Source organism: Chiloscyllium plagiosum, chromosome 7, assembly GCF_004010195.1.
Source record: "Chiloscyllium plagiosum isolate BGI_BamShark_2017 chromosome 7, ASM401019v2, whole genome shotgun sequence".
Lineage (NCBI taxonomy): Eukaryota > Metazoa > Chordata > Chondrichthyes > Orectolobiformes > Hemiscylliidae > Chiloscyllium > Chiloscyllium plagiosum.
The window spans coordinates 88407677-88417776 of record NC_057716.1 but is presented as its reverse complement, the minus strand read 5'-3'; the positions used below and the strand labels follow the sequence as shown (position 1 = coordinate 88417776).

General features: G+C 40.6%; 1 protein-coding gene across 1 annotated transcript in view; it reads right to left on the bottom strand.

Moving 5' to 3' along the window:
- tnfaip6 (tumor necrosis factor, alpha-induced protein 6) overlaps positions 1–10100 on the bottom strand; it is a 48304-nt gene that overhangs the window by 10007 nt on the left and 28197 nt on the right. The window contains exon 3 of the mRNA XM_043694155.1: positions 725–886. Within this exon, the coding sequence (XP_043550090.1) occupies positions 725–886 (162 nt within the window). The remainder of the gene's footprint in view (positions 1–724; positions 887–10100) is intronic.

Sequence of the window (10100 nt, the reverse complement as noted above, 5' to 3'; positions counted from 1 at the left end):
AATCTCCGCTGGACACGCTCCAGTTCCAGTATGTCCTTCCTGAGGTGTGGGGACCAAAACTGGACACAGTACTCCAAATGGTGCCTAACCAGAGCTTTATAAAGTCTCAGTAGCACAACGGTGCTTTTATATTCCGACCCTCTTGAGATAATTGACAACATTGCATTCGCTTTCTTAATCATGGACTCAACCTGCATGTTTACCTTTAGAGAATCCTCAACTAGCACTCCCGGATCCCTCTGTACTTTGGCTTTACGAATTTTCTCACCGCTGAGAAAGTAATCCATGCTTCTATTCTTTTTTCCAAAGTGCAAGACCTCGCATTTGCTCACATTGAATTCCATCAGCCATTTCCTGGACCACTCCTCCAAGGAAAAGTTCATTTACGCAGAGGGTAGTGAGTTGGTGGAGGCAGAGACTCTCAACATTTTTAAAAACTACCTGGATGTGCACCTTAGGTGCTATAAGCTGCAGGGCTTTGGGCCGTATGCAGGAAGATGGGATTAGATGGCATCTGGGTGTCTTTGGGCAGCATGGAGAAGAGGGCTGAATGGCCCCCTTCTGTTCTGTATCATTTCTATGATTCTAATCCTGTGTGATTATAGTGATGCTGTTATACTGTCACAGTATCCAGCAGTTGTAATTGGTTGCGTTCTTCATTGCTATTATGTAAATATTGATAACATTTTAAAGATTAAGAAAAGCGTAACTCTATTGAACAAACCATGTGGATTGTAGCAGTAAGCATCCCATAATTCTGATTTATTCACTCGATGTCCATAGTCAATTATACCAGTTTTTCCACCACCACAGTTGGGTCCAGGTTTTACTATTGGATATCCAACTCTCCCTCCTGAAAGCCATCCAGCTGCACATACATGAAATCCTGCAAAATTAATAAACAGCAGAGTTAACCTAATTGCTGTAGGGTACTTCAATCAGTTTAAAGCAGGTCTACTGATTGGTCATTCAGGATTATTAATTCTGATGAAAGGTCACAGACTTCAAACTTTAACTCCATTTCTCTCTCCAGAGGTACTGCCCAGACCTCCTGGGTATTTCCAGTATTTTCTGCTTCTATTTAGGATTGGTTAGCGGTTTTTAAGTATTATAATCACAGCTGTTGATAATACTGGACCATTCAGATCTTAGAGTGAAACCTGACTTGATAGAGAAAAGGTTTCTCTTTTCAAGTTTTGTTACCATGCTGCTCAATTATTGAACATATTAAGTAAACATATTCTAATAACAAAAGAACACAATTTTTTGACAAAAGAAAAAATAACAATAACCACAGATATATGATAATTTAGATCCTGACATAAACAGCAAAAAGAATATTTTATCTCTTTTCCTAACAATATTTTTTAAAGACACTCAACGCAACTGTAGTAGCTCTCCAATCTTCACTCTTTAATTTCTTATTTGTCTGATCAGGTTATAACATTTTCCTTTCCATGATAATGAGGTACACAGGGGAGGGAGGTGGTGCATGGTGGCTCAGTGGTTAGCACTGCTGCCTCACAGCACCACGGTCCCAGGTTCGATTCCAGCCTCGGGCGACTGTTTTGTGGAGTTTGCACATTCTCCCCGTGTCTCCGTGGGTTTCCTCCGGGTGCTCCGGTTTCCTCCCACAGTCCAAAGACGTGCAGATTAGGTGAATTGGCCATTCTAAATTGCCTGTAGTGATAGGTGCGTTAGTCAGGGGTAAATGTAGGGGAATGGGTCTGGGTGGGTTGTTCTTCGGAGGGTCAGTGTGGACTTGTTGGGCCAAAGGGCCTGTTTCCACACTGTAGGGAATCTAATCTAATCTTTACTAACATTTCTGAACTGAAATATAAGAAACACCCTGTAAGCTAAAACTGCAAGAACAATGTAAAGACCTCTCTTTGGCTCTGGATGTCTGGATTGCCACAAATAAACTGACTTTGTGTTAGTGACAGCATTGTTTTCTTCGTTGAAACCTGGTCAGTCTTTCTGCATAGCATTAAAGTCAACTATATCTTTTCACCAATTATCTATCGCATTTGAACTCATTGTTCAAAATTACCTCTGACCTTTGTTAAGACCATAAGACCATAAGAGTTAAAGGAAACAAATCAATTATACAGAAATTTAGTTTACCTCTAAATCTAAATTGCCAAATGATCTGAATATTTTATAAACCTTGATTATATAAATATAAACACTGCACCTTTTTATTTTTCTATATTTTGAACTATGATACAAAATGGGGGAAGGATTACTTAAAAACCAGGTACTGTGGAAGGAATTGTGGCTGTTTTGAAAATAAATAATTTATTGTGTGTTGTATTTACTCGACTGATTTGGAAGAAGTGGAGTTGAGATGAGATAGCATGGCACCTGGGAATGTGTCCAAAGTGATAATCAGCCAGCAACAGATAGCTGATTGGTTTGTGCAATTGTGATCACTTGTGATTTCAAAGGTCATCAACTTGATGAAAACTCTCTGGTTCCTAGTCAGCCAAACAGCTTGTGTGTATGGACAAGGTAGTGGCAGATGATTTTCCACATTGGAAGACGCTGGGGTCTCTCTCTACATCTATCTTGAGACAGTCAGTTATTCTCTCTCACCATTTGCTATAAGCTGTTGATTCTAAAGTGACTACAAAACTGTGAAAATCAATGTTATCTTTGGCAAAGAATTGAGAGCCTGGAAGGATGGACATCAGAAAACTGAAGATTTTGTGAAAAAAATGGAGATCTCATGGAAGCCTCTAGACTGGCACTACTGAAAGGTGATTTCCCAGCATTTTTCCTCCATTCACAACACCCACAGTTCTTGTCTGTCTGTATGTGTGTGTAGAGATTTTAAAAGGACCTTTGAGTTTTAACTAGTTGGGTCATATGTTGATAGTTCATAGCTGTTTACTTGTGATTAGAGTTTACTGATTTGTAATAGATAATTGTTAAGTACAGGAATCTAGTGAGCATGATTCCATAGATAGATAAATTGGGAAATTTGCATACCTTGATTTAAACTATTAATTTTTCTGGTGAACCATGAGTAATGGGGCTTGAGAATTAGTGCACTTTCCCAAAGGTCCTGGTAGTGCCAAGTTCCTCTGTCACTGGTGAACTGAAGAGAGGATGAGCATGGAACATAGCTAATGAGTTGAGCTGCAAGGAATAGTAGGAGTAAAAGTCACTACAGCTCATGAAGAGAAATAGACCACGAATCTCTCTGAAATTAACACCTAGTCTTTTTCTATTGAAATGTATTGTGTTCAAATGTCAAGATTACAGATTACAAAGGACGTAAAAGCTTTGGAAAGGCTACAGAAGAACTTTATTAGAATTGTGCTAGGATTAGGGATTACAGTTACATGAATGGATAGGTAAAACTGATTTGCTTTCCTTCAAGGAGAGAAGTCTAGAATAGAAGTCTACAGCTAAAGCAGAAAATGCTTGAATTCCAGGATGAAATACTAATGATCTGAAGCATTGACTCTTTTTCTGTCTTCACAGATGCTGCCTGACCTGCTGATTATTTCCAGCATTTTGTTTTAATTTCAGAAAAGTTGAGCTACCTGGCCGATGACTGGGAAAAAAGGGATGAAAGATAAAAATAAGATTCAAAAACAAAGATAAATAATTTTTTGAGCTATTTATCAGTGGGCATCTGGACCGATTCCATTCAACAGTTTACTTAATTATCTTCTTTCATATTGTTTTAATTACCAGTTACAATTTTAATCAAACAGACATGAAACACCAATCCCCAAATCCACTCAAATCTATTGTATTCAAAATCATTATTTGACAAAAGATAGAACATAGAACATTACAGTGCAGTACAGGCACTTCGGCCCTCAATGTTGCATCGAACTGTGGAACCAATTTGAACCGTCTAACCTACACTATTCTATTCTCGTCCATATGCCTATCGAATAACCATTTAAATGCCCTTAACGTTAGCGAGTCTACGACTGTTACAGGCAGTGCATTCCACGCCGCCACTACTCTCTGAGTAAAGAAACTACCTCTGACATCTGACCTATATCTATCACCCATCAATTTAAAGCTATGTCCCCTCGTGCTAGCCATTGCCATCCAAGGAGAAAGGCTCTCACTGTCCACCCTATCTAACCCTCTAATTATCTTTTATGTCTCAATTAAGTCACCTCTCAACCTTTTTCTTTCTAATGAAAACAGCCTCAAGTCCCTCAGCCTTTCCTCATAAGACCTTCCCTCCATACCAGGCAATATCCTAGCAAAGCTCGTCTGACCCCTTTCCAAGGCTTCCTCATCCTTCTTATAATGCTATGACCAGAACTGTACGCAATACTCCTTTCTTTATTTTGCTTTCTTTCTTTATTTTGCTTTACTGGGTTTGGTGGAGTCTAAATAAATATAGAAGGTTTCATTTATAATTTTTATTAAGCATTCTCCCGACTCATAAGAGTCACTTTCAAAATCGTCATGAGCAAATCCATAACTCAATGGATTTAGAGCCATCGAGTCATAGAGATGTACAGCATGGAAACAGACACTTCGGTCCAACCCGTCCATGCTGACCAGATAAACCAACCCAATCTAGTCCCACCTGCCAGCACCCGGCCCATATCCCTCCAAACCCTTCCTATTCATATACCCACCCAAATGCCTCTTAAATGTTGCAATTGTACCAGCCTCCACCACTTCCTCTGGCAGCTCATTCCATACACGTACCACCCTCTGTGTGAAAAATTTGGCTTGTAGGTCTCTTTTATACCATTTCCCTCTCACCCTAAACCTATGGCCTCTAGTTCTGGACTCCCTGACCCAGGGAAAAGACTTTGCCTATTTACTCTATCCAAGCCCCTCATAATTTTGTAAACCTCTATAAGGTCACCCCTCAGCCTCTGACACTCCAGGGAAAACAGCTCCAGCCTGTTCAGCCCCTCCCTATAGCTTAAATCCTCCAACCCTGGCAACATCCTCGTAAATCTTTTATGAACCCTTTCAAGTTTCACAACATCTTTCTGATAGGAAGGAGTCCAGAACTGCACGCAATATTCTAACAGTGGCCTAACTGTTTTGCCCTCCTGATTTCTCTCTTAAGTATACTCCTACTTTCTTTATACTCTTCTAAGGATTCACTTGATCTATCCTGTCTATACCTGACATATGCTTCCTTCTTTTTCTTAATCAAACCCTCAAATTCTTTAGTCATCCAGCATTCCCTATGCCTACCAGCCTTCTCTTTCACCTTGACAGCAAAATATACTTTCTCTGGATTCATGTTATCTCATTTCTGAAGGCTTCCCATTTACCAGCCATCCCTTTACCTGCGAACATCTGCCTCCAATCAGCTTTTGAAAGTTCTTGCCTAATACCGTCAAAATTGGCCTTTCTCCAATTTAGAACTTCAACTTTGAGATCTGGCCAATCCTTTTCCATCACTATTTTAAAGTGAATAGAATTTGGATTTCTTTAATGTTTGTTAATATTCTGATTTCTTAAACATCTGTGTAAAAATCAACATCTGTCATCTCAATTTCTACATTATCATTGCCACTTGCTTTCATTTCCAGTGTTGTTTAAAATATTAAATATTTCATGACAGACCACATTTAAAGGTTGTTGAGCCAAAATAAACTTATTTCTTGGCAATCCAACTCAGCAGTTATATGTTCAGATGTTTTCCAAGTGTTTTGATTTTGTCTTTGTTCCCACCCACAAGAAGACTATTCAATGGATCAGATGGCATTATGGAGTCATAGAGTCATACTGCATGGAAACAAACCCTTCGGTCCAGTCAGTCCATGCCGAACATGATCCCAAACTAAACTAGTCCCACCTGTCTGCTGCTGGCTCATATCCCTCCAAACTTTTTCCATTCATGTATCCATCCAAATGTCTTTTAAACGGAATTGTAATCACATCCATCACTTCCTCAAGAAGTTCATTCCACACATGAACCACTCTCTATATGAAAACTTTGCCTTTTAAGTCTGTTTCAAATCTCTCTCCTCTCACCTTAAAAAAGTACCCCCTTGTCTTGAAATTACCCATCTTTGGGAAAAGACAACTACCATCAACTCTATCTATATTTCAATATTTTATAAACTTCTATCAGGTCACCCTTCAACCTTCTACACTCCAGTGGAAAAATGTCCCAGTTTATCCAGCCTTTCTTTAGAACTCAAGCCTTCCATACCCAGCAACATCCTAATAAATCTCTTCTGTGAAGATGGTTAGACTGTCTGCTGTTGGAGGTGACAGATACAGATTTGATATTAGCATTCAACAGAAATCGGATAATTACATGAAGCAGAAAAATTGCAAGGATGTGAGGAAAGAAGACAGTGAGACTTACAGTGTTACTCTTGATCATAACAAGCTCCCCTATTTTTAAACCCCAGTCAGTCACAACAAATATTTTCATTTCTTTTTCAGAATGTAGCAATCACTCTACAATTAACATTAGTTAATCAGATTAAAGATAAGAGGGGAGCCATTTCCAAGGTTTGTTTGGATGAATGAGAGTAAGTAGAGTTTTATTATCCATTCAATCCAAGAGAAATAAGAAATCTCAAACATTTACAGACAACACAGGTAATAAGCTTCAAAAAGAGGAGTAAGCAGTATATCTATACAAACAGGAAGATAAAAGCAATGCAGTTGCAGTGCATAGTGTTTAGAGTCCTTGAGTTACAAGAATGAAACCTGAGAGTCAACTGTTTAGCTGTTGCACCGTTTCCTTATGAAGGGTGAAGCTTGCAGATAACTGTGATTTCGCAGTGAGCGGGGGTTTTCACAAGTTACTTTTTCACTGCACTGGTTTCTGGGACGTACAGAAGAGTTTTCAGATTCCCTGCATTTATTCATGCATGTTGCTTTCTCTCTCACTTGTTGCTCAAAGGCTGTTGATATATGGTTCCTCTGGGGATTGTGTCATTGTTTCACTCCAAACTGAATAGTTGTAAGCAAGATTTAATCTTCCAACATGTGAATTTATCATCTAAGTGTGAATAAAACAGGAGATGTGAATTTCTTGACACCTCTCTGAGCTTCAGTGCCTCTTTATTAAAATGGTAATTCTGAGGCAGCTGATTTCATGTGGGTTTCCTGGGGTTGGCAGATGAACACAGCAGCTATTTTACATGATAGAATTTTAAAAGGTTGGATTTGCTGATACTGCAGAGCATGCATGCTATTCCCCATGAATATACACATTAACAGATGCAGCCATAAGCAGAAAGGGATAAGGACCAGACAGAACCAGACTGAGGGGAGATAGGACCAGGCTAAGGATGGTGGGAAGACTTTGTGGGGAAAACCATCAGGCTGGTGGGCATGAAGGGGGAAAGGTTGGGAATGTGGGCAAAGGTGGAGGAAACCAGAGTACCTAGAGGAAACCCATCCAGACACAGAGAGAACATGCAAATTCCATGTAGACACTGGCCCGAGGGTGAAATCAAATGGGTCCCTTGTGAGGCAGCAGTGTCAACGGCTTATCCCCGTGCCGCCCAATCATGCTTGAACCCTATACAGCACCAACAATCAAGTTCAAGAACATTCATGAAGTTTTTATGCAATATTCATCCTGAGAGACTTACAAATGCAAGCTTTGGCAGGCATTGGATTATAATTTAATATTAATTATTTGGAAATAATTCTGTCAAAGCCTTTTGATACATTCTTTCTGTTTTGAGATCATTCTTTCTCTGTTTTGAGGTTTATAATTTACCTCACTTTTCCAACTGTTCTTCAGGTTTCCTATGTTTTATGACAAATCTGTAATCGTCCTATCTTTGGTAGCAGAATGCCTGTTTCTGTTAGAAATATGATAGCAAACTGGAATATAGAATCACCACATTTTAATATAAAATTGGATAATAATGCCAACTACAATCTGTTTGTAATAAAGCCCCATTGTTGAAAATATATTGTACGTCTTTAGTCATGACAGTTAAGAGAAGATTTTAATAAAATCAGAGCAATTAGAGTCATAGAATCATAGAGATGTACAGCATGGAAACAGACACTTTGATCCAACCCGTCCATGCTGACCAGATATCCCAATCCAATCTAGTCCCACCTGACAGCACCCGACCCATATTCCTCCAAACCCTTCCTATTCATATACCCATCCAAATGCTTCTTAAATATTGCAATTGTACCAGCCTCCACCACTTCCCCTGGCAGCTCAATCCATACACGTACCACCCTTTGCATGAAAAGAGTGCCTCTTTGTTCTCTTTTATATCTTTCCCCCCTCACCCTAAACCTATGCCTTCTAGTTCTGGACTCACCGACCCCAGGGGAGTCCACTTTGCCTATTTACCCTATCCATGCACCTCATAATTTTGTAAACCTCTATAAGGTCACCCCTCAGCCTCTGATGCTCCAGGGAAAACAGCCCCAGCCTGTCCAGCCTCTCCCTATAGCTCAAATCCTCCAACCCTGGCAACATCCTTGTAAATCTTTTTTGAACCCTTTCAAGTTTCACAACATCTTTCCGATAGGAAGGAGACTAGGATTGCATGCAATATTCCAACAGTGCCCTAACCAATGTGACCTCCCAACTCCTGTACTCAATACTCTGACCAATAAAGGAAAGCATTCCGAACACCTTCTTCACTATCCTATCTACCTGCGACTCCACTTTCAATGAGATATGAACTTGCACTCTTTGTTCAGCAACACTCCCTCGGACCTTACAATTAAGTGTATAAGTCCTGCTAAGATTTGCTTTCTCAAAATGCAGCACCTTGCATTTTTCTGAATTAAACTCCATCTGCCACTTCTCAGCCCATTGGCCCATCTGGTCAAGATCCTGTTGTAATCTGAGGTAACCCTCTTTGCTATCCACTACACCTCCAATTTTGATGTCATCTGCAAACTTACTAACTGTACCTCTTATGCTCGCATCCAAATCATTTATGTAAATGACAAAAAGTAGAGGGACCAGCACTGATCCTTGTGGCACTCCACTGGTACAGGCCCCCAGTCTGAAAAACAACCCTCCACCACCACCTACCTTTGAGCCAGTTCTGTATCTAAATGGCCTGTATTCCATGAGATCTAACCTTGCTAATCAGAATCCCATGGGGAACCGTGTCAAACGCCTTACTGAAGTCCATATAGATCATATCTACTGCTCTGCCCTCATCAATCTTCTTTGTTACTTCTTCAAAAAACTCAAGTTTGTAAGACATGATTTCCCATGCATAAAGCCATGTTGACTATCTCTAGTCAGTCCTTGCCTTTCCAAATACATGTACATCCTGTCCCTCAGGATTCCCTCCAACAACTTGACCACCACCGACATCAGGTTCACTGGTCTATAGTTACCTGGTTTGTCCTTACCACCCAACTTAAACTGTGGCATCATGTTTGCCAACCTCCAGTCTTCCGGTACCACATCTGTGACTATCGATGATACAAATATCTCAGCAAGAGGCCCAGCAATCACTTCTCCAGCTTCCCACAGAGTTCTCGGGTACACCTGATCAGGTCCTGGGGAGTTTTTCATCTTTAAATGTTTCAAGACATCCAGCACTTCCTCCTCTGTAATCTGGACATTTTGCAAGATGTCACCATCCATTTCCCTCCAGTCTATATCTTCCATATCCTTTTCCACAGTAAACACTGATGCAAAATACTCATTTAGTATCTCCCCCATTTTCTGTGGCTCCACACAAAGGCCGCCTTGCTGAACTTCGAGGGACCCTATTCTCTCCCTAGTTACCCTTTTGTCCTTAATGTATTTGTAAAAACCCTTTGGATTCTCCTTAATTCTGAAAGGTCAGAGCTGAAAAATGTGTTGCTGGAAAAGTTCAGCAGGTCAGGCAGCATCCAAGGAGCAGGAGAATCAACGTTTTGGGCATAGGCCCTTCTTCGGGAATGAGGAGGGTGTGCCAAGCAAGCTAAGATAAAAGGTAAGGAGGAGGGACTTGGGGGAGGGGCATTGGGAATGCGATAGGTGGAAGGAGGTTAAGGTGAGGTTGATGGGCCGGAGAGGGGGTGGGGGCTGAGAGGTTGGGAAGAGGATTTCAGGTCAAGAAGGCGGTGCTGAGTCCGAGGGTTGGGACTGAGATAAGGTGGGGGGGAAGGGGAAATGAGGAAGCTGGAGAAATCTGCATTCATCC